General features: G+C 56.6%; 2 protein-coding genes across 5 annotated transcripts; both read left to right on the top strand.

Moving 5' to 3' along the window:
• The first annotated feature begins 1,976 nt into the window (after nucleotides 1-1,976).
• TMEM222 (transmembrane protein 222) lies at nucleotides 1,977-12,893 on the top strand. Of its 2 annotated transcripts, XM_027519285.1 has the most exons (6): nucleotides 2,011-2,232; nucleotides 7,514-7,598; nucleotides 8,875-8,906; nucleotides 10,401-10,497; nucleotides 10,598-10,728; nucleotides 11,826-12,893. In XM_027519285.1, the coding sequence occupies exons 1-6, from the start codon at nucleotides 2,036-2,038 to the stop codon at nucleotides 11,911-11,913; spliced, it is 630 nt and encodes a 209-aa protein (XP_027375086.1). In that variant the 5' UTR covers nucleotides 2,011-2,035; the 3' UTR covers nucleotides 11,914-12,893. The 2 variants fall into 2 exon arrangements, with proteins under 2 accessions (XP_027375092.1, XP_027375086.1); XM_027519291.1 differs by lacking the exons at nucleotides 7,514-7,598; nucleotides 8,875-8,906; nucleotides 10,401-10,497; nucleotides 10,598-10,728; nucleotides 11,826-12,893 and adding an exon at nucleotides 2,575-5,127 and having other exon boundaries at nucleotides 1,977-2,232.
• Nucleotides 12,894-15,905: 3,012 nt separating this feature from the next.
• Nucleotides 15,906-24,848, top strand: SYTL1 (synaptotagmin like 1). Of its 3 annotated transcripts, none has more exons than XM_027519271.1 (15): nucleotides 15,906-16,130; nucleotides 18,208-18,436; nucleotides 19,415-19,614; nucleotides 19,763-19,835; nucleotides 19,911-19,956; nucleotides 20,382-20,466; nucleotides 21,084-21,187; nucleotides 21,356-21,463; nucleotides 21,674-21,840; nucleotides 22,107-22,203; nucleotides 22,758-22,916; nucleotides 23,193-23,271; nucleotides 23,390-23,489; nucleotides 24,204-24,409; nucleotides 24,619-24,848. In XM_027519271.1, the coding sequence occupies exons 2-15, from the start codon at nucleotides 18,246-18,248 to the stop codon at nucleotides 24,756-24,758; spliced, it is 1,755 nt and encodes a 584-aa protein (XP_027375072.1). In that variant the 5' UTR covers nucleotides 15,906-16,130; nucleotides 18,208-18,245; the 3' UTR covers nucleotides 24,759-24,848. The 3 variants fall into 3 exon arrangements, with proteins under 3 accessions (XP_027375072.1, XP_027375056.1, XP_027375064.1); XM_027519255.1 differs by having other exon boundaries at nucleotides 15,958-16,130; nucleotides 21,350-21,463; XM_027519263.1 differs by lacking the exon at nucleotides 15,906-16,130 and adding an exon at nucleotides 17,471-17,715 and having other exon boundaries at nucleotides 21,350-21,463.
• Nucleotides 24,849-24,940: the final 92 nt, after the last annotated feature.

The raw sequence follows: 24,940 nt of genomic DNA, 5'->3' as shown, positions 1-24,940 counted from the left end.
ACACCTCTTCTATATCTGTGCCAGGTGCTGGCTGTTGCCCTTCACGGATCACACACATGGGCCACAGGAGAGGCACAAACATACTCAAAAGGATTTTGAGTGGGTGAGAATCATTTTCAGCTGTGATATCTGTGAGGCCTTTATAAAAACATCCATTTAGTCACTCTGTAAATCAGGAACTATCTAGTGGGCATCTGCTCTGCACCAGAACAGTGCGAGCTACTGAAATTAAGGACCTTAGAGTTCCAGAACAGAGGTAGACGTACACCCCAAAAATGCATTAAAATATTAGGCGCCAAAAATAGACCAGCATCGAAAGAGGGTAATTCAATGGAAAAAAAATCTTCCCCAAAATGCACAGCTCCCACCTTTCTGAGTGGCTGTAGCCATACCTCTCACCAGCTTAATTGTGAGCTGCTGCCTTCCTTCTTTGTCCTCCCATTTCCCCTTCCCACTCCAGCAGATTCCATTTCCTTTGTCTATCTTGGCATCTGTTTAAAAAGCCCAAAGAATTCAGGATTTGAGCCTGGCTTCTTCATATGATACTGTGTGATCTCAGACAATTACTTAACTTCCCTGGGTCTCATTTTTGCCAATTGTACAATGAAGGGATGGGATCACATCTAAGGCTTGTGATTTACTCCAGCCAAGGTGATATTCACACTCCTGCGCATTGCTCTGCAAGGCCTTCCTTTCTTTGCACCACTGCACGCACCCATCCTGGAGCCACCTGGCAAACATCAGGACTCGGTTCAAATATCTCCAGGCAAGTTTTCCCTACTTCTACACATATGCCACACATTATTTTAGCTTATCCTTCCTTTATGCTACCACTACCTCATGAAAGACCACAGAATGAAAAAGAGAGGGAAACAGACTTGGAGTTGAGTCCTGGCCACTTACCTCACCTCTTAAGCCTCAGTTTCTCACTGGTAACGTGCGGGAAATGCAAACAGTGACAGACTTTATTTGGGGAGGCTCCAAAATCACCACAGATGGTGACTTCAGCCATGAAGTTAAAAGACTTGCTCCTTAGAAGAAAAGTTATGACCAACCTAGACAGCATATTAAAAAGCAGAGACATTACTTTGCCAACAACGGTCCGTCTAGTCAAGGCTATGGGTTTTCCAGTGGTCATGTATGGATGTGAGAGTTGGACTATAAAGAAAGCTGAGCACCAAAGAATTGATGCTTTTGAACTGCGGTGTTGGAGAAGACTCTTGAAAGTCCCTTGGACAGCAAGGAGATCCAACCAGTCCATCCTAAAGGAAACAGTCCTGAATATTCATTGGCAGGACTGATGCTGAAGCTGAAACTCCAATACTTTGGCCACCTGATGCGAAGAGCTGACTCACTGGCAAAGACCCTGATGCTGGGAAAGATTGAAGGCAGTAGAAGGGGACAACAGAGGATGAGATGGTTGGATGGCATCACCAACTCGATGGACATGAGTTTGAATAAACTCCAGGAGTTGATGATGACCAGGGAGGCCTGGCTTGCTGCAGTCCATAGGGTCGCAAAGAATCGGACAGGACTGAGGGACTAAACTGACTGAACTTTTGTTCGCCTGTCTAGGGGCTTCCCAGGTGGCGCTAGAGGTAAAGAACCCGCCTGCCAATGCAGGAGACATGAGACGTGGGTTCGATCCCCTGGTCGGGAAGAGCCTCTGGAGGCGGGCATGGCAACAATTCTCGCATGTCTAACCAGTTTGTGGGGATTAAAAACAGTGTATGTCAGGCGCGTCGCACCTAAGGAGCGCTCAATAAGTAGAGACTGCACCACACCTCTCAGAAACCCTCAGCGTACTGAATTACTGAGTGCTTAGTGAAGCTCTAGCACTAGACTGCGGGAATGCCCTTAGGCAGCGCCTCGTCGCCGGCGCAACGGCGCGGCGCTGGTGGGCGTCGGGCCCAGAGGGACGCGGCTCCTATTCCCGGGGGGAAACCCAAGCCGGGCGGACCCCATCTTCGGGAAGTGACGCCGCCACCCAGCGAGCGGCACTGGAGCAGGGGCTGGGCGGTAGGGCGCACGCAGCATGGCGGAAGCGGAAGGGAGTTCGCCGCTCCTGCTGCCGCCGCCGCTGCCTCCCCCGCTCGGGATGGCGGAAGTGGAGGCGCCGACGGCGGCCGAGACGGACAAGAAGCAACTTAGCGGTGCTGGCAGCGGCGCCATGGACGTGGAGCGGAGCCGCTTCCCCTACTGCGTGGTGTGGACGCCCATCCCGGTGCTCACGTGAGTCTTCTCTGGCATTCGGCCGGGACAGGGAGAGATGGGCCGGCGCGTTGTCCTCCGGCGGCCCCGGGCCAGCCTCCGGGCCCAGCGCGCAGCAAAGCCTTCCCGAGGGGCCGGGGTTCATCAGTACCCCGCCACCCGCGTGCTGCCAGTGGTGCTGACGGATGGGACCGGCTCCTCGCTCTCGTTACACCTGGTCTGATCTGAGAGACAGTTGTTGACCGTGGAGAGGTTCAGAGGCTGGGAAGCTCAGGACCTGTGGGCGTACAGAAAAGGGGCCCCTTGACTTAGTGTGAGAGAGACATCTTCATTCATTCACTGGCTTATTCATTCATTAAACAGACGATTACTGGTCACTTCCTGTACGCAAGACATCCTGCTGGGTCCGGAGGCCCAGAATGGAAGTTTGGTTGGAACCACACTGACTCCTGGGATGTCGTCATTGGAAGGGCCCCCAGAAATATCACCACACCATCTCTGTTGCAAAGCGCGTCAGGCAGTCTGCCCATCAGACCAAAGTTATTTCTATAGCATCAGATCAGCCTTTGTCAGAAAAGAAAGCAAGTGCTCCAGAAAGTGCTGGCACCTTGTAGCAAGGAGCCGCGGGGTTAGGGAGGTAGGGAGCTGGTTTGCCCTGGTGCTTCAGCCCTGACAATTGATGATAACCATTACCCCCCGTGCTGGACACTTGGCTAAGCTCTTTTACACTCATTTTCTCTGAATTTCACAGCCACTTTCTGAGGTAGGAATTATAGTCTCAGATGATGGATCTCTACCATTAAATGTCTTGATCAGGTTCACACGAAAGTAAGCAAAGCCATGCCCAACACCGTTTTCTGACTTGCTCTCTTTTGACCACAGCCTGTTCCCTCTCACCTGATGGAATAGACTTATTTGTTCCCTGTATCAAAAACAGCCAGGTGGTATGGAGAACGGATCATTTTTGTCCTTATATGTTTCTGATTCTAAAATGAGCTCTTTTTCTTAAGTCTTGCATCATGTTAAAATACTTCTGTTGTTTCTGTTTCAAATGCTTTTGCATTTGTTTAAGAATGTCCAAGTCTGAGTCCTTTAAAAATAAAAATATTTAAGAAAGTATTTTCATTGATTAACTCAATATTCCTTTTAACACACCTGCTCAGTGACTCCTGTGTGCCTAGAATAGTTCTAGGTGATAAGAATATACAGTGGTGAGTAAAGCAGGTATGATCCTGGCTCTCAGAGAGTTAAATCATGGTGGAAGGAGATAGACAGTAAACAGGCGAACTATAAAAGAACTGATAGTGATTAGTGCTATGAAGAAAGTAAAATGTTAATGTGAGAATAAGTGGGAGAAAATGTATTGGTTTTGCTAAAAATTGTGTTGTTATCCCAAGATCTCTCTGGTTTTCCCCTGTTCTCAAAAACACTTTTGCAGAGTCCTCTGCACTTCAGACCTCTGGTAGCAATGTTGAGTGGAAGCACCACAGTCCCCAGTCATCGGGGCCAGAAGCAGCGCACACTCTGTTTCTATGTAGATCTGTGTACAGGTGTTCATAAGATGAATCTAGTGCCCCTGTCAGAGGGCTCATGTTCCCATCACAGGACTCGCCCTCCAGCAGGAGAGAGAGGTGGACCAGTGTGTGCCTTATGGTGATTGCTGACATCAGGTGCAGAGCTAGGGACGGATGGGGCACAAGGGACTGTCGTTGATTTTGGAGAGGCAGGATCAGAGAGGAGGCAACTGAACCCAGAGATCTGTCTGTCCCCTCAGAACTGTTGATGATTCTGCGTGAAAAGCCTGATAACAGCTACGGCTGCTACAGAAAACAGCAAAGAGTAGATACTTACTCTGTTCTGGGCTCTGTTCTAAACATTTATATTCACTGTCTCATTCAGTCCTCACATCAACCTAAGGAAACAAATACTATCACCCCCATTTTCTAGATGAGGAAACAAAGGCTTTGAAGCCAGCATAGGGCTTTTTCCACTGAAATACTCTACCTTACTAGGTAGAGGTCCAGGGGCAGTAACTCATTCATTCAACAAGCAGATCTTGAGGCCCTTTTGCACGCTAGGTCTGAATATACGGTAGTCCACAGAGCAGCTTTGGAGCTTGCCTTCACGGAGCTTCCAGACTGACACACACTTTGAGAGTTTCTTCTCTGGGCTTCCCCAGGCGCAGGCGCTGTCACTGTCTCTAGTCTTTATTCTGACCTCCAGCGCAGCCATGGTATGTGCAGTACTGGTCAAAGCCATACCTTTGCCCCAACCAGATGAAAGAAATTGAGGGGAAGAGGGGGAGAGGGATCTCGAGATTAGGGTCTGAGAGGTCCGAGGCCTTTCCCATAATCCTGAATGTCCATGCTGTGGCCACTATGAATCTTCAGCAACTTATATACCAGTCCAACCAGTCATATAGCAAGTATTTATTATACAGCTCATGATAACTACATTGAGCAACTACCAAGTGCAAGGAGGTGTCAGGCATTTTGCAAGCATATCCTATTTGATCCTCACGATTAGGCCACACTGAGGCACTGTCATTAGCGTTTGCCTCTCACTGAGAGATGGGAGTGAGCGCCTGCCCAAAACACAGTCCAGACTCCACCCAGGTCTGACTTCAGAGCCTGACTCCACTCTTAAATGCAGGACATTCACTCATTCAGCATTTAGTCAATGACTGCTTGGCTCCAGTCATGTGCCAGGCACTGCCTGTGGGCTACTCTAATACTGAAGAGAAAATCCCTGCTCTCTTGGAGTTTACGTGCTAGTGGGGAAAGACGGGGGCTTTCCAGGTGGCACTAGTGGTAAAGACCCTGCTTCCCATTGCAGAAGACAGACATGTGGGTTCGATCCCTGGGTCTGGAAGATCTCCTGGAGAAGGAGATAATCCACTCCATATTCTTGCCTGGAGAATCCCATGGACAGAGGAACCTGGCAGGCTACAGTCCATAGCGTCGCAGACACGACTGTTAGACGTAACTGAGGCAACTTAGCACGCAGGCACGGGGAAAGACAGTGACCATATCAGTGAACAAGGTAATCTGAGATTGTAGTAGATGCTATGAAGAAATTAAAGCAGAGTAATGGGATCTGGGGTACCTGGGGTTGTGTGTGGCCACTTTAGATGGCATCATCAAGGAAAACCTCCAAAGTTGATGCTTGAGCTGAGGCATCAATGATAAGAAGCAACCAGCTATTCGAAGCTCTAGAAGACAGTTTGGGATGAAAGCCAAAGCAAAAAACAAAAAAAGCATTGAGGTGGGAGGACTTGCTGTGTTTGATGAACCAGAAGTGGGCAGTGTAGCTAGAGAAAAGAGTGAGGTGGCATCAGAGGATAAGCAAGACGAGACTATTCTGGAAGGAGTTTGGAGTATAAGTGTAACAGGAAGCCTTCAATGAATGTCAAAGCAAGGGAATGACGGGATCTGGATTACGTTCTTAAAAGACCACTTGGGAATTCCCTGGTGGTCCAGTGGCTAGGATTTAGGCTTTTCACTGTGGGGGCCTGGGTTCAATCTCTGGTGTGGGAACTAAGATCCCTCAAGCCATGTGACAGCAAAAAAATTTAAAACAGACCACTCGGTCCCCACCGTCCTTTCAGGTCCTCAAGCTGCAGCCCAGAAGTGCTCCATTCTGTCGTCATAAAACCACCCAGTTTCCTTTGAGAGATCTTGTGAAGCCATCTGCTTCTCACCACCCCACCACCAGTACTCTGCTTGGGATCACTGTCACCTCTTGCCAGTGTTCCAGAAGAGCCTCTGAACTCCTGTCCTCCCATTCTCCAGGCACAGGCAGCGCTTTGCTTCCTTTGGAGTTCTGCTTTCTTCCTCTTGACATCTTGTCCTTTCACAGGTCTGGGTTAAAGGTCACCTCCTGTGTAACGTCCTAGCCCCACGTAATTGTTTTCCTGGGGCTGCATCTCTAGGCTTTTCTCCACCTCTCCAGCAGGCAGCCTTAAAATCACACTTGGCTGCTGGCCCTGTGAGGCCGTTTTTTTGCCCCCTGTGAGTCCTTCTTAAACTGATCAGTCTCTCTACCACCTAGTTCCTGTGGAGCCATGGTTCTCAGACTGCAGACAGATCTGGAGTTCCTATGTGTTTTGCATATAGGAGTCCTACTGAGATTTGGGTTTTTGTAAATGCCTGTGACTTGGAAAAGTTTGAACTCTCAATTCCTGTGATACACTGTGCTTTTGTCCGGATCTCTACCACATTCTTCATCAGTTCCTCAGAGGAAGCTTCTGAACTACCCCCACCCAACACACATACACACACACATATATATTGGTTGAAATGCTCCCCCCTACTTTTCTAAAAATAACTTTCTATTGAGATATAAGATATAGCATAAAGGGTACAAATCTTAAGTGTATGGGTCAGTGAAGTCCCCATATGTGTGTGCTCACGTCACCCAGGTCAAGAAAGGACATTTTTAGTATCCAGGGGAGCTCCCTTGTGCCTGTCAGTTCTGCAGAAATAACCCATCTTCTCCCTCCAGCACAATAGATTAGTTTTGCCTTTTCTTGAACTTTACATAAACAGAAGACTATGCATGCATTTTTGTGTGAGATTTCGTTTACTCTGCTTGTGCCTGTGAAGATCTGTGTTGTATGTAACAGTTGACTCTTCCTCGTTGTTACCTGCTATTCCACTGTGTGACTATACCCCAGTCTACGTACCCGTTTTATTATTGTTGGACATTTAGCTTATTTCTGGTTTTTAATCAACTTTACTGTGGTATAATCACATACGGTAACGTGCATGGACTTGTAAGTGTGCAGTTCAGTGAGGATTGACAGATGTTTTTTCTAGCTATGTGTTTTTCTTCTTTTAAAACTTTTCTTTTTCTTTTTTCCTGCTATTTTTTAATCAAGGTGCCGTGAATGTTCTTGTCCACAGCTTTGGTGGACACTGGCACCAAGGGTTTGCTTTTGTGGGGTGTGTACTCTGGAGTGGGGTTGCTGAGGTAGAGGGTAGAGTGCCCGTTTGCGAAAGCTGTGGAAACGGCTTATACTCCCAGCAGCAGTGAAGGAGCATGCCTGCTGCTCCACGTCCGCACCTCACTCAGTGTTACTGCCCTTGAGTTTAGCTGTGTTGTGGGCACGCGGATTCCCCGCTCTGTTAGTTGTCTGCACTAGCCTCTCTTCCCTACTCCCCCGCCCCTCACACCACCCTCATGGGCACTCGTCACATGTATTGTACTCATCTGCTCTCAGCCGGATGGAGTGTCCCAGCTCTGTCTGATCAGCCGAAAGACTCCCCTGAGCTCTGCCCTTCCACGTCTTTTTTTCCCACAGGTGGTTTTTCCCCATCATCGGCCACATGGGCATCTGCACATCCACAGGAGTCATTCGGGACTTTGCTGGCCCCTACTTTGTGTCGGTGAGTTCCCTGTTCTGCCCGCTCTGGAGGGCTCTGAGGCTCCCGTGGAATGCTGGCCTATCTTGCCAGCAGGCAGCCTTCCTGTGTCCCCAGTATCCAGAGAGTGCAGCTGCCCCGCAGTCCTGGCCCTGGCCCTCTGCCCCCCACCAGTATTTTGACCCCGTTTCCCCTTCTCTTGCCTCCAGGACAGGCCGGGAGGGCAGTGTGGCCAGAAGGAGTCTTAAGTAACTGACCCAGCCCTTGGCCCACCCGGGGGTACCAAGACATGGGTAGGGGTTAGAGGCAAGAGTGGAGAGTCAGACCATCCTGGAACTACATCTCTGGACCTTCAGAAGGTGGGAGTCACAAGGTGGGGGCACATGGGAGGCTGACCTGGTCCCCTGGGTGTGGCCATGGAGAAGAAGGGTCAGGCCTTCTAGAGGAACCAGCTGTGTTCTCAGGTCTGCTCCCCGGGGCTGGGCCCATGTTAGGGGCAGTGGGCTTGCTCCAGATAAGCAGGCAGCATCCTGCCTATTTCAAGGTTGCAGCTTCCTCTCCATCAGAAACTAAATGAACGAGGGTGACAGTACCAACCTGTCTGATTCATACTTACCATGATCTCTAACACCACAGAGGTCTTTCCTACCCCTTACTTTCAGTGTCATACACGTTGATGAGAATTCATCTCTGACCAGCTCTGTGAGCAGATGCTAAACCCAGACTCTGTCCCTGTGCAACTCCTGCACTCCGCATCTTGTGCGGCAGGTCTAGGACTCGGCTATAACATCTCCCTCAAAGGAGGCCTCTTGAGACCCAACCTCTGTCCCCCCACAACCCACCCCACGTCCTGCTCCGACTGCAGTCACACTGCCAGACTCCGTGTGGGCCACCACTGTCGGGTCAGGAGGTCAGAGGGTGTCTTCATTCATACTATCAAGGAAACCACCTCCCTGTGGGCAAAGACCAGAGACTGCCCAGAGAACCTGGAGAAAACCAGGCCCAGAGAGGGTGAGAGAATTACCTGGGGGCCACAGGGAGGGCCAGTCATGCCTGTACCCCGAGTGTCTGGCCTCTGGGCACAGGGCTCTGTGCACTCCTGCCGCATCGCCTTCTTCACGCAGGAAAGCTGCTGCAAGCACTTGAGATACCCCACCAGCCCCAGAGCAGGGCCCACGCCCCGCCTCGTGCCCACCCCACATACTTCCTTCTAAGTCGCAACACTTCCACCACCAACCCAGGTCTGTCTTTCTGGCTGGATGCAGGCTCCCCACTGACCTCAGCTCTTGTCCCCCAACAGGAAGACAACATGGCCTTTGGGAAGCCTGCCAAGTAAGTGACGAACATGCGTGTGACTGGCCCTGGAGCCAGGTTCCTCTGCCTGGAGCAGCAGGCCAGGCCTTCTGGGGCACAGCAGGAGCCAGGAGCCTGAGGAGGGGTTGAGGGGGGCGCAGCCAGGGTCCACCAGAGGGTCTGGCCTTGTACCACACATCTCCTGCTCCGGTCCCTGGCCGGGTCCTTTACCCACAGGCCTTCTAGGCCTTGCCTCAGCCCTGCAAGGTCGTGTTCTCAGCTGCGTCGGAAAGGTGAGGGAAAGAAGGAAAAGGTGAGAAATGGAAAGGAGGTGGCAGAACTGGAACTTGCACGCAGGTCTGTCTCCCTCCAAACCTAGACCCTTTCTCCTGCCCCTCAGGGAACAAACACACCATTTAAGGTGTAAGGGAGGCGTTGTTTAGAACTCTGCTGGAAAGTTTTGGTTGGAGAGAATGAAAGCAAATTCAGGCCCTCCTGGAGTATTGCTAGTTTGCATGGGGTTTGGGGACCTCAGTTTTTCTGTCTGGGGGCCTGTCTCTTGTGGCCTGGAGACAGCGCTTCAGTCATCGGTCTGCTCAGGAGAGCGTCAGGTGCCCTGTTGCCCGAGGCAGCGTCCAGGAGGGTGGAGCCCTGGAGGAGTGGGTGTCCCCCACAGCACTGGCAGCCAGGAGCGGGGCTCCCAAGCCCTGCTGGCGTCCTCAGGGGCCTCTGGCCTGGGTGTCTGCTGCTAGCCCACTCTTCAGCAGGAGTCGGAAGGGCACCGGGCACCCGTTTCCAAGCAGGAAGCACCGAGCAGCCCAAGTCCCCAGACCACGTCCCCAGACAGTGGCGGTTTCTCTCTGGTCCAGTCTGTAGGCTCTGTCAAGCCACTCCCCACACAGCAGCCAGAGGGCGCTTGAGCTCCCAGTGCCCCCGCCTGAGAGACCCTGTGGGCCGACCCCCAGCTTGAGGGTCCTGAGCTTTAAGCTCCACCAGCTGTTCTCCTACTCACCCTAGCCTCCCCAGTGAGGCGATGAGGGGAAAGACGGATAAACGCCTCAGGAGGACATTCAGGTCCCCAGACATGGCCCCCTGCCTCCCCACCCTCGGCGTCCAGCCTCCTTCACCCTGTTCCTCCCTCCGAACCCTCCAGCAGTGCCCAGTGTCTTCATTCCTGTATGCGCTGCGAGTGTCGTGCCCCTTCCTCCCTTCAGACTGTTCCCTCTGCCTGGAACGTCCACTCCCCACTCCGTGCCTGGCTGCTGCCTCCTGTTTCACACCGGACTCAAGTGTTCCCACCCCACTCCCCACAAGGAAGCCTCTCACACCCCCACTGAGTGAGCCCGTGTCCTCCGCAGGATCTGCGAGGCTGCGGCATGTCACACTGTTCAGCTGCCAGCTGCGTGGCTCTCTCCCTGGACCTGGCTCACCCCTGTAGCCTCCGCGCCCGCTCAGGGCCCCACACGGAGCAGGCGTCAGGGGATACTCGTGGAGCTGAGCCAGTGCCCAGAACGCCCTCTTCCCCCCTCTCAGGTACTGGAAGCTGGACCCCGCTCAGGTCTACGCCAGCGGGCCCAACGCGTGGGACACCGCTGTGCACGACGCCTCTGAGGAGTACAAGCACCGCATGGTAGGTGGGCCACCCCTGGGGGTGGGAAGCAGGGTGGGAGGGCGCCCCCTGCCCCTCACGCCCACAGCCCGGCCTGACCCAGCCCTCCCCGCATCTCCAGCACAATCTCTGCTGTGACAACTGCCACTCGCACGTGGCCTTGGCCCTGAACCTGATGCGCTACAACAACAGCACCAACTGGAACATGGTGACGCTCTGCTTCTTCTGCCTGCTCTATGGGAAGTACGTCAGGTAAGCCCCCGGGGCTCCGCGTCCACAGATCCCACCAGGGCCACGCATCCCAGCAGGGCAGCTTCTGGGGCCCAGCAGGGCCAAGCAGGCGCTGATGGGAGCCGCGGAGGTTCTGAAACAACTAGCTGAGCTGGCCGAGAGGGCGTGCCATCTGAGGCCGGCTCTGTCCCCTGCCCACGGTGAGATCTCGGGGAGTGGCCCTGGCCTCTCTTAAGCGTCAGCTGCCTTTTGATATAACGAAGATAAAGATGGTGACTCCTTGGGGATGCTGCGCGTGTGCAGAGCCCTGTGCTCAGGTCAAGGGAACCAGGTAGACCTTCGTCCCCTCCCAGCTTCCCTTGCCAGAGGCAGGGTTCTGGGCGATTGGGCCCCCCGTGGTGGCCTGGGAAGCCCTTTGAAGCCACGACCCCATGACTTGTGAGGTAGCACAGGCCATAGTCACGATTCACAGGTAGAGGGAGCTTGGAGAGGTAGAGTGACCCACCCACAGGGCCCCAGCACACACCTGGGCTAGCCTGACCGCCCCTCCAGGCTTCCCTCCAGCTGTGCTCATGGTACAGAGCTTCTGAAAAGGAGGTTCTTTTCAGAAGAATCTTTTGGTCCAAAGGGTTTTAGAGGTCCCCTGGGAAGCCCTTAACTGTGGTCACACAGAGGCTGAGACAGAGCCAGAGTTGAACCCGGGACCCTGACTCCAGCCACAGCCCTGTGCTGACTCTCGCTAGCCCCTCCCCACCTCTTAGGCTGTCTGCACCACACAGACTAAAGACTTCCTGGTTCTCTTGCCAGAGACCCCTCCCCAGACACAGGAGCCATTGTGGATGGAGTCAGGAAGGCCCAGAGGGTGGGCCTGTCTTCCCGTACCCACCCAGTAAGGTGTCCCATCGCCAGGCGCCTGGAACGGCGGCAGCCTGGGACGGGAGCTGGTGGGCCTCCGTAGTGGACCAGTCCCTCGGTTGACCGAGTTCGGGGCTGAGAGGGTGGGTCTGGGAGCTTCCTGGGGGGAGCAGCCCCATCTGGGTGTGCAGGTGGACGGTGTTCTGAGCCGCACACCCACTCCCCAGGCCCCTGCGGCCCACGCGCTCCTCTCTCTCCACCAGCGTCGGCGCCTTCGTGAAGACCTGGCTGCCTTTTGTCCTTCTCCTGGGCATCATCCTGACCATCAGCTTGGTCTTCAACCTGCGGTGATGGCCGCTCCGTGGCCCTGGGCCCACCCAGCTCCTGAGGAGGCAGCCGCCACCCTCCTTTTCACCCCAGATTGTTTGTCCTCGCCCCGAAAGGCAGGGATGGGCCTGGTGGGTTTGACCCGGGGTCTGGGCTAGGTGGGATGGAGTAAAAGGCTGAGGGTGCGCTTGGGGCAGAGGCATTTGCATTTTGTGCCTAACCGGTCGCTCCGAAGCTCCCGGACCCCTCCATCCCAGGCTCGTGACCCCCATCCTCGAGGCACCCTTTGTTTATCTGTCGGAAAAGCCTTAGTTTCCCTCTGGAGCTGGGCTCCCTCTCAGCCCAGTGCCTGGCTGGGGGGAGAAGGGCATTTGGACTCACCAGCCAGGGCAGCCCTGGGGCCAGAGCTGCGCTTGAAGCCCATTCTCCTGCCAGGGCTCTGGTCTCGGGACGAGGGCACCCTGAGAAGTCTCCGTGAGCTCGGCGCCCCAGGGCCTGCCTTCTCCACTGGCCACTGGAATGGCCCAGCAGGACTGGCGGGCGGCCCCCCCAGATGTTTGTCAGAAGCTGCGCTCGGGGTGCTTTGGGCCCCACTGCGGACAGCCTCCAGCCCATGCAGCACTCTCTTCCCACTCTCCCAGGGCCTGCAAGCCCTTGGGCCTATCTTCCCCTGCAGTTTGGGGCCTGGGCTCCCCCAACCAGGCTGGAGAAAGGAGTGATATACCCAGGGTGACCCCTGCAGATCAGAGCAGTGTCACAAAACTTGGCCTCAGCCCCAGGTGTGGACTTGACACTGGTGACTGGACGACCTCCAAGACATTGCGGGGGTGGCTGGTGCAGCCAGCGCCATCAGAGGGCTGAAGGGGAGCTGCTTCTGCCCGCCTCCCACGGCTCCCCCTTCTCTCCAAGATGTGGACGGGCCCGTGCCGCCCCCCCTCACCTCTGCTCCACAGATTCCTTTGTGCGAGCCTCCCTGGACAGGACAATAAAGAGTTTTAACTCCAGACCAGGCCTCGTCCTTGTTTTCTCCCTTTGGTGGTCCCTGGGTTCACTGGAGATGTGAGGTCCCTTCAGCTCGTCTTCTGGGTGAACTTGGGTTCCTCTGCCCCCAGCAAGGGGTCTGGTTGCAGAAGACATGGCTGTGTCTGGAGCTTAGAGTCAGCGTCCCTCGGGTGTATCCCGCTCGGAGCCTGAGCTATGGAGGTTCCTCATCACGCCTCATCCACCGCCCCGAAGCTGTCTCCCTGAGGCAGGCGGATAGTGAAACCCCTCCCACATTCCCTTTTGGAAGGAACTTGGCAGTGGGATTGGAGGTCAGTGCAGGGATGACCCCAGGGGCCAGGCCGCTGCCCTGCTCCGTGGCGCCTCTGCTTGTCATGGCCTTCGGGGCCCTGCAGTCTAACTCTGCATCCTGGCCTCCACTGAGAAAGGGTAGCGCCCACTCTTGACACCTGCCTGCTTCTGGTCCTCTGCTTTCCACCTGTTGAAGTCATGCCCTTCCCAGCTTGAAAGCCACTCCTTGGCAAAGTCTTTCCTAATCTTGTGCTATGCCAGGTGTCACTTTAGTTGAGCTAGCAAAAGATTGGTCTCTGAATCCTGAAATCCCAAGGATGGCCCTCCAGGCCCTGGATCGGGTGTCCGTCAGCTCACCCCAGACCCTACAGTGTTGCGGTTTGCAAGCCTGGGGGTTCCCCGGGTTAAGGTAGTACCACCTCCCCTCTTAGGAGCTATTCCATTTTCAAAAATCTATTTTGCACGCTGGGGTCCACCTAAGGTTTGGGGTTAGGTTCTGATGCAGAGGACACAACAGCAGAATGGACAGGAACGTTTTCGGGCCTGCTCACACAGGCCATGTGGTGATGGACCTAAACAGGTGTCATAAAAATCACTGACAGTTACTAAGTGCTGGTAAAGTATGTCATCTACCCTCACCTCAGCCCCATGAGGGTACATGCTGTCATCCCCATCTGAAGATTAAAAAGAGAAGGGATTCCCTGGTGGTCCAGTGGTTAAGACTCTGCCTTGTAATGCAGGGGACGTGGGTTTGATCCCTGGTCAGGGAACTAAGATCCCATGTGCCGCAGGGCAACTAAGCCCGTGTGCTCTGGAGCCCACGCACCCCAAGGAACGATCCCGTGTGCCCCAACTAAGACCCGAGGCAGCCAAAATAAAATTTAAAATATATATTTTTTAAAAAGCACAGAGAAGTGATGTGATTTGCTCAAGGTCACAAAGGTAGGAAGCATGGAACCACGTTCAAAGGCAGCAACTGGGCTCCAGAGCCCCCCATTTGGAACCACCCCACGAGGTGGCCCCACTGGAGCACAGGAGGGCAGGTGAGGAGGGGCTGTCCCTGACAAAAAGGGAGAATGGACTCTGGAGGCAAGAGAAAGGGACCTCCTTAAGACAGTCCTATGAGACGGCTGCCATTGTCCGTTTCATAAAGGGATAGAGAGACGCTTACAGAGATTGTCATTGATCCAAGGCCACGGGAGCCATGCGGCAGAGCCAGAATTTTAACCGAGGTCCGGGGCCTCTTAGCCAGGAGTTGCCTGGAGACCAGCCGCAGTGCAGAGGCACTAAGTGGCGGCGGGTGGGGCAAGAATTCTGCAGTTGAGCTGGGAGCACGCGTGGACCAGGTTGGGGGCGGGCGGGGGGTGTTGAAGGACAGGAAACAGCGCCTGTAGGTAGGGCTCTAAGGATGTAGGACCACTCAAAGCCAGGCAGGGGTCCTGAGGGTCAGGCCGAGGGGCCGGGCAGCCCAAAGGAGGATGGACCGTCTTGGGAGATGATAAGACTCGGCTGGGCAGGCTTGGAGCAGATTTGTTACAAGGGTCAGAGGGTTCCCCTGGCTGTCTGCTGGCACCTTCCAAAGCTGAGGAATGACACAAAAAGGGCCCTCTGACAGCTGGGCGTTAAAGGGCTGGGGGTAGTGCTGAGGGTGGAGGCCAGGAGGCAAGGGGGAGGAGGCTTCCGAAAGAGACCGGACAGAAACGGAAACCTGGCCAGTGGGACAGCGGTGGAGGTGGGGGACAGATGGCAGAGGGGGCAGCCGGGGAATGGCAGCAAGCGTCAGGAGGCCTGGGGGCCAGGACAGGAGAGCCGGCCACAGAAGTGGAAACTTGAAAACGGGAGGTTAGAGATGGGGAGGGTACAGAGGAGTTGGGGCTGGGAAGAAAGGAGAGTCACAGATACTAGGATAGGAGATCAGAAAGAGGAAGAGAGTATAGAAGCCAGAATAGACAGCAAAGTTTGATGCCTTCCAGGGTGATAGCCGACAGGTGGGGTGTTAGAGAAGCATCCTTGGGTGGAGCCAGGACAGAATAATGGGCAAGGTTGAGGGTGCTGCTGGCCACTCGCCTTCCATTTGGGGAGACTTGGCAGAGGAGGCTGGCATCAAAGTGACGGCTCCCATAGTGGACATTCAATGGCTGTCGCATCTACCCATGCATATACATGCTTATTAAGGGCCTGTAGGGATCTCATTGCACTCTAGTGAGACCCATCTGAGGAGGGATTATTATCCCCATTTAATAGATTCGGGTAACAGCACTTCCTGGGAAGCATGTGTGGACACTGAGGGACAGCGGTTGGGGCTTATGTTGGCCAGAGGACACCTGGTAACCGTGCCAACTGGTTCCAAGCACTTCCATCTCCCTTAGAGGCTCTTCAGGCTCTGCAGCCTGTACTTTGCATAGGAGGAAATTGCAGCTCAGAGTGGTTGAGACCTGCTAAAGGTCACACAGCAGCAGAGCAGGAACTCTTCGGGGTTATCTGGCTGCCATGTGCAATCCTTCCACTGCCCTTGTTCTCAGAAAGGTTTCTAACTTTGCTTTCAAAGCAAGTTTCTATCAGCTCCTTAGTGGGCGGGATGGGGCTGCAACCCATTCTGTGGAAGGCGCAGCAGAGGCTTTGAGGGGTGAGAGCCAGCTCGGGTTACAGGAGCCACAGAGGAAGTCTGCCTAGGAGCTGGAGCCAAGCCCTGGGCCTCTCCCACTGACCAGATCAGCTCTGGGTTTGCTGAAAGCCACAGCTGCACCCCTGGGGAGCCAGGAGTCCAGGCCCGGTTTTGCATCGGGCCCTGTGAGAAGGTGTTTCCTCCTCCTCAGTGGGGCAGCCGCTTTGCTGGGCTGCGGTTGAGTCAGCCTTAGGCCCTCACTGCTCTCCTGGTCCCTGAACTTGACTGCCAGGGAGCCGGGGTTACCCCACAAAGGCGTCCCCTCCATTCTGGACCCCTACAGGTAATACACCTTGGGCCGGGGGTCCCCTGCCTGTGCCCAGAGGGGCGGGCACTTCCACCTGGCATCCTGAGTCCCCTCTAGGATCTCGGGGTGTAGGAGGGAGGTGGAACGCGTCTGGGACTGGAGCAACCAGACAAATGGACAGACGCTTAAGCTGACCAATGGATCTGTCCCATGAGGGTCAGAACCATGGGGAGGGCTGGACGCTGGATTCTGCCTCTGGGACCAGAAGGGACTGCAGGGAGGGGGCGCTGCTTGGGACCCTGAACTCAGAAGCCCACAGCCCAGCCCTCAACCTCAGGACCAGGGTAGAGTCAATTCCGCAGACCGTCCCTCCGCCTCCACGCTCATACACACACTGGGTAGCCCCAGGGCACCAGGGTACACACCGCCACACACAGCCCCGTCATACACACACAGGCGCACATCCCACCACGCTGTCACCAGAAAGTCACAGAACACACAGTCTCCTGTGCAGCAGCACACAGTGACATGATGCCCAGAGACACACGCAGCTACAACACTCACACCCACAAAACATACAGGCTCCCAGATCCACGGTATGCAGACACCTGCCGAGAGCAGAGACTCACAGCAACACCAGGCAACACAGGGGCTCCCACACCAGGCCCCAGAAGCGCCCCGAACCCTGCATCTGCAATACCCCGGACCTGCACACAGTAGACGTTCAGGAAATGCTGTTAGCGTGGGCACAGGCATTTCCACAGCGTCATACAGGACACCTGACTGAGACACCCGTCCACCCCCCCGGGAGGGTGGGGCAGGGGCTTGCTCGACGGGCTCGCTGACTCAGCTGGGAGGGCACAGATTGCGGCAAAGCCAGGGCCTGCCTACTGAGCGCCCTCTCCCCACCCTGGCCCTGCCTGGTGCCCCGGGAGGGAAGGGACTGGCAGGGCAGGGGGAGCAGAGAGACCACCCCGGCCCGTGGGCTCAGGCCCGGCCGCGGGCCCCTTGCCACGTCCACACACCCCCTGGGGCTGCCCAGGTGTTTTCCTTCCGGAGTCACCATGGTACCCGAGCTGCTTTGCAGCACTCAGCCTCCACGGCCAGGACCCCAGCCAGATCCAGGCCGGGGCGTGGGGATCCCATGTGGTCAGAGTAGAGGGGCCTAGGGCCTCTGGGTCAGGGTGCAGGGCTGGCAGCAGGGGCATCCCTGGGCTGGAGGCCGCAGGGGGAGTGGGTGCCGCGGTTACCTCCGGGGAGGAAGTTGGGCTGTGGGCTGGGGAGGAGGTTGCCTCAGACAGGAAGGCCCACTGGGCCAGGGCAGGGTGGGGGTGAAGGGTGGAGGGGAGGGACCCAGGTAGGGGGATTCCCAGGGCAGGGGGCCAAGCAGATACGTGTGTGAGCCTGTGTTTCCCAAGCCAGATATGTGTCTGGCTGTGTGTGTGTGTGTGTGTATTCCCCATGTGTGTGCAGCTGCATTTCTGCATTTAACTAGTCAAACACTTACTATCTGTTGTGTGCACAATTCTGGCTTTAGGGGTGAGGCCCTGGTCTCTCTAGCTTCAAGGCCACAATCCAGTTTCAGGGGTGCAGTATGTGTGTGCAAAAGTCTGTGTGATTTGTAAGTATCTAGGGACACGCCTCTGTCCCCAGACTTACCCTTGTGCAAGTGAAGCCATCTGTGGTCCTTGTCGCCCTTGTGTGCTCTTGCCTGTAAGAATGTGTGAGGTACAGCTCTTGGTCTGCACATAGATCTGGGTCTATGACTGCCTAGGGCCCTTAATGTGGGACCAGGTATCGTGTGCCTGTTTTTATTCAAGGGTCAGTGTGCATGTGTGACCAGGTGTACTTCTCAGTGGGGGTAAGTGTATCTACACGTATCAGTGAGTACACATATGTCTCTGTACATGTCTTGGAGTGTGTCCCTGAGTATGTTCATGGGCCTCTGTAAGTGTGTGTCCATGAGTGCCTGTCATGCCACCTTGATCTCAGCCTTCCTGGGCTTGTACCCTGCCCACCACAGGGGTGTATATTTGGGCAGAAAAGGGCATCTGGCTCCAGGATGTGCCCTGTACAGGGGCAAGGCCTGACCTGACCCTTGGTCTGCCCCCAGGGAGTCACGTGTGCCCAGCCTGGGCGCTGGCCCGGCTGATGCCCCAGAGGGGCCATCCAGCTCCAGAGGGGCCCTGGTCCCTGCCTGGCCTCCTCATGGCACGTGAGCCAGAGCCCGAGGCCGACGGGCTCCTGGATCTCAGCTTCCTGACAGAGGAGGAGCAGCAGGCCATTGCTGAGGTCCTGAAGCGAGATGCCCGCCTGCGCCAGCTGGAGGAGGGACGGATCAGGTAAGGCAGAACAAGGGGAGCCCGGGAAGGGGCTCCGGCCTTGGGAGGCTCAGGTGGCCCCCACCCTGTCCCTTCAAGGTGCAGCTTGTCAGATATCTCAGTAGGCTTTGCTTTTGGCCCCTGGTCTACTTGGCCCTTGGCCCGCTCAGCTCATCACCTCTCCCAGCGTGGCTGCACCCGCTCCCTTGCCAGCCTCCCTGCCTGCAGGCTCGCCCTTTCGGGCCCACCGCCATGCTGCAGCCAGAACTCTCCAGATCTACTCTTGGTATCCACTCCTGAAACCTCACACGGTTCCTCAGCGTCCCATCAGGGACAAGCTCCGCACTGCGGTCCACAAGGCCCCCCTGGTTGGTCTCTGTCAGCCTCTCGCATCTCACCTTCCACCAGGAAACCCCACCCCCCGACGCACAGACTCAAAGTGTAGCGCTGCAGCCACTCAGTTGCTCCACAGTCCCTGGACACACCCTTCACTTCTGGGCTGTTCCTCGTGCCTGGAAGAAGCAGTGAAGAGGAGCACCATCAGTAGTGTCTGGGGATGCACAGACACCTCCTAGCTTGTAACTTGGACCTCCCCAGCACCGCTCTCCTCATCTGTAAAATGGGGTTAAGGAGCCTACTTCATAGAGTTAGGAAGGGTTATACACAGTCATTTAATGAAGAATAAATATTTTCCTTCTCTACCTGGAGAACTGAATTTGTCCTGGGTAAGAAATTCAAATGTCACTTACTCTGGGAAGCTCTCCAGGATTCTCAAAGGCAAAGCTGATCTTCTTACATATATATGACTCCTACCTCACTGTAGTGTCCTGGTTTATTCCAGACTCAGTTCCCCACCAACCTGAGCACCTCCAAAGCAGGGATCAAGTCTGATTTACTGTTATATCCCTGGCCCCAGGTACAGGGCCTGCCACACAGAGTGGGTGGCGAGAATGTTTGGTTGCATAAGCGGTGACCGCCATGTCCTCCCCCATCCTCCAGCAAGCTCCGGGCATCACTGGCAGACCCTGGGCAGCTGAAGATCCTAACTGGGGACTGGTTCCAGGAAGCACGCTCCCAGCGGCACCACCACGCCCACTTCGGCTCTGACCTGGTCCGAGCTTCTATCCGCAGAAAGAAGGGCTGCAGGAGTGAGAGGAGCTCCCCAGAGGGGGCAGGTCTTGTGCAGCCCAGCTCACTGGGTATGTGCGGACAAGGAGATGGGGCCCCTGGTACTATGTGACTCTGTGTGGGCACCACCCCTCCGTGGGCTGTGGGGAGTGGGTGGGTATCTTCAAGGACCAGACATCCCAGGAGCAGGGGTTCACAGAACGTCTCACGTGGGTGCAGGAGACCAGGCTGGAGGCAGCGATGTGGAGGCCGAGGCTGCAGGGAAAGAGACTGAAGAGGCCCTGGAGCCCAGGTGAGGAGGCGTGGCGGGCAGTGGCGGGTACTTCCCAGTCGGCCCATCCCTGACTGCACCTCTCCCTCCTCCCAGGCTCTCCGTAGACGAGGGCCCCCAAGAGAGGTTCATTGAAGCCGAGGTGAGCAATGAGTGACTCAGCGGGCTAATGAGTGCATGTACAGAGTCTCTGGAGGGGAGGTGGAGTGTACTAGGGAAAGAACCCAGCCTGCAAATTAATTGGGAGACCCTGGGCTAGGCCTCTGTCCTCCTCTGTCACATGGGGCTGTGGACCCAGCCTCCAAGGGATGGGGTGGGGGACAGAGCTGGGCAAGGTCCAAGACTTAGATGCCACCAGTGGGGACCCTGGGAGTCAAGCAGAGCAGGCCCTGAAGTGTGAAGGGGCGTGAAGTAAAAGGGCCAGACTGGTCCTGCAGCTGGTTACTGGCTCGGCCCTGAGGGCAGTGTAAAATCTGGAGCTGAAGCCTCTGACCTCTGACCCCATCATAACCTCTGACCCCTTCACCACCAGTCCCCACTGTGACTTCTACCCCTTGCTTCTTTCAGGGACCGGATGTCCCCTCACCACGTGTCTCCACAAAGCCTTCAGAGCAGGAGGAGGAGCCCCAAGCCGAAGAAGATGAGCGGGAAGGTGTGTGTTCAAAGCACCAGGAGGCTGGGGGATCAGAAACAGCTCTGTGTGTGCTGTGTGCTTAGTCGCCCAGTCGTGTCTGACCCTTGCGACCCCATGGACTGTAGCCCACCAGGCTCTTCTGTCCATGGGAGTTCTCCAGGCAAGAATCCTGGAGTGGGTTGCCATGCCTTCCTCCAGGGGATCTTCCCAACCCAAGGATCAAACCCTGGTCTCCTGCATTGCAGGCGGGTTCTTTACCATGTGATCTTCCCTGGTGGCTCAGATGGTAAAGAGTTTGCCTGCAATGCAGGAGACATGGGTTCGATCCCTGGGTCAGGAAGATCCCCTGGAGAAGAATGGTAACCCACTCCAATATTCTTGCCTGGAAAACCCATGGACAGGGAGTCTGGCAGGCTACAGTCCAGGGAAGCCCAGAGACAGCTATAAGTGACCCCCAAACACCTGTTTTCACCTTTCTCTTGTTTTGGGGGCGGGGAGGCGTGGTCTCCACAGGCGACCGCAGGGCAGCCCTGGGCCTGAACCTGGCTGGTAAACCAGTCCCTCCAAATTTGCTCAGGGGCGGGCTGGCGGGCGGGCAGGGGAGGGGCTCGCTGAGCAGCTTGTGCCCCTCCCAGCCCCTGACCTGGAGCACCCTCTGGTCGTCGCCGGAGAGGAGGCGGACCCGGAGATGCAGCCGCCGTCGATGGGAGAGGAGGAGCCGCAGACCCCGCCTGCCCAGGTAGGCGGGAGCGGCCCGCGGCTGCTCTCAAGACCCGGAGCGGATTCCGGGCGGGGAGCGCCTCTGCCCGAGGCTGCGAGTGTGCGGGACCAGGAAAAGCCGCGGGAGGAGCAAGGGGTACGGGGGCGCCCCGGTCACTTAGTCACTTACTCCCCTCCTGAGACTCAGGCGGCGTCTGAGATGCTGGAGAATGGGGAGGAGAACCCGGGGCCCGACTCCTCGTTCGACCGCATGCTCAGCAGCAGCTCCTCCATGTCCAGCCTCAACTCCTCCACGGTGAGGGGGTGAGGGAAAGGGTCTGGGGGTGGGGGTGGGGACACCTTTCCCCGCATCCCAACACACAACCCCTGCATAACCCCTCCCTCGACCTCACTTCCCCCCATCCCCCACCATTCCCGCGATCTGAACCCTCGGCGCTCCCTCCGCTTCCCCAGCCCCGACGTGAGCCCTGGTCCCCCGCTCTGACCTCCCACCCTCGGTCCGCAGCTGAGCGGCAGCCAGATGAGCCTGTCCGGGGAGCCGGAGGCGGGCGCGGTGCAGGTGCGCGGCTCCGTGCACTTCGCCCTGCGCTACGAGCCGGGAGCCGCCGAGTTGCGCGTGCACGTGATCCAGTGCCAAGGCCTGGCCGCTGCACGCCGCCGCCGCTCCGACCCGTGAGTGCCCGACCCCGCGAGGCTGGGGGACTAAGGGGGCCGCGCTCTCCGCCCAACCACGCCGCTTTTCTTGGCCTCAGTTTCCTCATCTGCAAAATGGGAATAACCTTCTTGGGAGACGCAGGCGTTGGGTGATTTAACTCCTATAAAGTGCGGCACGAGGCCTGCCACGCGTTCCAGGCTGTGGCTGGAGCAGGTGCTGCAAGGAGCTGGAAGGGCAAAGGGCCCCCTCCCTTTACCTTCGTTCCTCACCTCCTCCGCTCCAGCTACGTCAAAAGCTACCTCCTCCCGGATAAGCAGAGCAAGCGCAAGACAACAGTGAAGAAAAGGAATCTGAACCCGGTCTTCAACGAGATTCTCCGGGTGAGGTTTCGGCGACGGGGCGGGCCCCATTAATGAACCGAACCCCCGCCCCTTTCTGCAGGGGTAGGGGGGCAGGGGCAGACATGGTACTGTCACTCCTGGTCGCTCCAATCCTCTATTCTGCGGGAGGAACGGCTAGGAGGCCCTCACATTAACTCACCCTCCGGCATTTCGGTCTAGAGGTGGGCACGGCGCTAGTCCAGACCCGCATTTACCCCGTCTGGGGCTCCCCGGGATTCCTTCCAGCAAGGAGCGTGGTAGGATAAGGCCCAGCAAACACTCCTACAGCACTGAGGCCGCGGTCTCGACGCTGCTCCATTTCAGTGCACCGCTTTCCCTCATAGCTCAGTTGGTAAATCATCTGCCTGCAGTGCAGGAGACCAGGGTTCGATTCCTGGGTCGGAAAGATCCCCTGGGAGAAGGAAATGGCAATCCACTCCAGTATTCTTTCCTGGAGAATCCCATGGGCAGAGGAGCCTGGCGGGCACAGTTCATGGGATCGCAAGAGTCGGACACGATTGAGCGACTTCGCTTTCTTTCTTTCCTGTCCCCAGTACTCTGTCCCGCAGACGGAGCTCCGGGGCCGCGTGTTGAGCCTGTCCGTGTGGCACCGCGAAAGCCTGGGTCGCAACATCTTTCTGGGAGAAGTCGAAGTGCCCCTGGACACGTGGGACTGGGACTCCGAGCCCACCTGGCTCCCCCTGCAGCCCCGAGTGAGCAGCTGGCCCGCGTGGGGAGACCCCGGCCCAGATCTCCCGCCTTTACCCCACCGGGCTTTCCCCCAGTCCCCTTCGCCCTCGAAACCTTAAGGCCCCAGGCAGAGGTCTGGTCTCCGACCGCTGGTGCCTGGGTGGCTGTCGAATTCCCTAGGCGGTTCTCTCGGAGCCCCGCCCCGAGACCCCGCTCCATAGACACGCCCCACCAATGTCCGGGGACCCGTCTTTCCCTAGGTCCTGGTCCCCAGCCCCTGACAAGCCCGCCTCTCGCAGGTCCCGCCCTCTCCCGACGACCTTCCCAGCCGCGGGCTGCTCTCTCTGTCCCTCAAGTACCTCCCCGCTGGTTCCGAGGGTGAGTGACCGCCCCCAAGGGTCAAGCCAGAAGGGCCTTGAGAAGCGGGGAACCCGGGTCCCGCAAGGGTGAGGGGACGCTGTTCCCGGGGCAGGGTCTGAGCAGAGTCTCTCCGCAGGCCCGGGACTGCCCCCGAGCGGGGAGCTGCACTTCTGGGTGAAGGAGGTTCAGGATCTCATCCCTTTGCGCTCAGGGTCCCCGGATACTTTCGTACAATGGTGAGGGGCATCGCCACTTCCCGGCTTCCCTTCCTTTCTCCAGCGGTGGAGGGGACTGCTTGCGCAAACGCCTGGAGTCAGGAGAGTGAGGACTCTTTCCAGCAGCTGCATTCCAGTGACTGGCGCTTATAGGACTTGTTGGAGAGCTGAGACTGAGACCTGGCAGGTCTCAAGGGCCAACCTATGGAAGACCTGGAAAACCAGGTTGTGAGGCTTGGTCCTTGCAGTTCAGTGGTTTTCAAAGTAAGCACTGGAGGAATTCTAGGGGTGCCTGCATCTGCTGTCCCACCCTCAGAGAGTAAAACAGAGGCAGGCCCCAGTGAGGTTCTGAGCTCCCAGCCCTGATTTAACCAGAAGCTTTGGTTTCCCTTTAGGTTTTGTACTTCTGAGTAATATTTTGTCTTACAGAAAGAGCTCCAAGCGCCTGCTTTAGAAAAGTGTGGAAATCACTTCTGGGTGGTCTTGAAGGTGACTGAGCTGAGGAGCAGCAGACGGGCATTTCAGGGACTTTACTCTGGGGTCCTGTGGATAGGAGTTGTAATTTTTAAAGGCAGGAGATCGAAGTAAAGGTCCCAGCAAGGGTTTGAGGCTGGTTTTCAGGCAGGAACCAGAGGACATGGACATCGCAAGGGAGTGTGGGTAGGACTCGGTGACTGGTGGGTACTGGGGAGTGTGAGGGGGTGGCCACTTGACGTCAGCCCACCTCCCTCACAGCTCAGTGCTGCCTGATGACAGCCGGGCCAGCCGCCAGCGGACAAGGGTGGTGCGACGCAGCCTCAACCCCATGTTCAATCACACCATGGTCTATGATGGCTTCGGGCCTGCTGACCTGCGCCAGGCCTGTGCGGAGCTCTCCCTCTGGGACCATGGGGCCCTGGGCAGCCGCCAGCTGGGGGGCACACGCCTCAGCCTGGGCACCGGTGAGTGGGGCAGAGCCCCGAGGGGACCTGATGCTAAGAGGCCGGGGCTCAGCATGTGGCCTCGGGCAGGTCTCTGTCCTTTCCTGAGCTTGGTGTCCACTGAGAACTGGGGGGGTGATGGTGCATGACCAGGGACGAGTGTTCCTTGGGATCTGGGGTGTCCAACATGACCATGCCTTCCACCCCTTTCCCCCGCCCACTGCATCCAGGCAGCAGCTACGGGCTCCAGGTGCCCTGGATGGACTCCACACGTGAGGAGAGGCAGCTGTGGCAAACCCTCCTGGAGCGGCCATGTGAGTGGGTGGATGGCCTTCTGCCCCTCAGAACCAACCTGGCCCCCAGGACATAGCTGCCTTACATGCTCTACAAAACCCTTCTTTTGGGATCCCCATTTCAGGGCCTGCCCTTGGCTAAAAAATAAAGTTTATTCTGAGGGTAACAAGGGGCTGATGTCTGCCTGGGATGGGGGAGGGGGTTGGTGGTGAAAGTGAAGGGGGCCAGAGGAAAGAATTTTAAACTCAAGACATAAAG

This window comes from Bos indicus x Bos taurus, chromosome 2, assembly GCF_003369695.1.
Source record: "Bos indicus x Bos taurus breed Angus x Brahman F1 hybrid chromosome 2, Bos_hybrid_MaternalHap_v2.0, whole genome shotgun sequence".
Taxonomy (NCBI): Eukaryota; Metazoa; Chordata; class Mammalia; order Artiodactyla; family Bovidae; genus Bos; species Bos indicus x Bos taurus.
The sequence above is the reverse complement of the archived record's forward strand: the minus strand, read 5'-3'. Positions and strand labels throughout refer to the sequence as shown.

What these genes read in the sequence shown, in the direction of transcription:
- TMEM222 (XM_027519285.1), top strand. Translation starts at nt 2,036, where the DNA reads ATGGCGGAAGCGGAAGGGAGTTCGCCGCTCCTGCTGCCGCCGCCGCTG. An exon ending in ACGCCCATCCCGGTGCTCAC is followed by an intron (nt 2,233 to 7,513) that starts GTGAGTCTTCTC and finishes TTTTTCCCACAG; the next exon opens with GTGGTTTTTCCCCATCATCG. An exon ending in CTGGCCCCTACTTTGTGTCG is followed by an intron (nt 7,599 to 8,874) that starts GTGAGTTCCCTG and finishes GTCCCCCAACAG; the next exon opens with GAAGACAACATGGCCTTTGG.
- SYTL1 (XM_027519255.1), top strand. Translation starts at nt 18,246, where the DNA reads ATGCCCCAGAGGGGCCATCCAGCTCCAGAGGGGCCCTGGTCCCTGCCT. An exon ending in AGAGGTTCATTGAAGCCGAG is followed by an intron (nt 19,957 to 20,381) that starts GTGAGCAATGAG and finishes TGCTTCTTTCAG; the next exon opens with GGACCGGATGTCCCCTCACC. An exon ending in CCTCCCCGCTGGTTCCGAGG is followed by an intron (nt 23,272 to 23,389) that starts GTGAGTGACCGC and finishes GTCTCTCCGCAG; the next exon opens with GCCCGGGACTGCCCCCGAGC.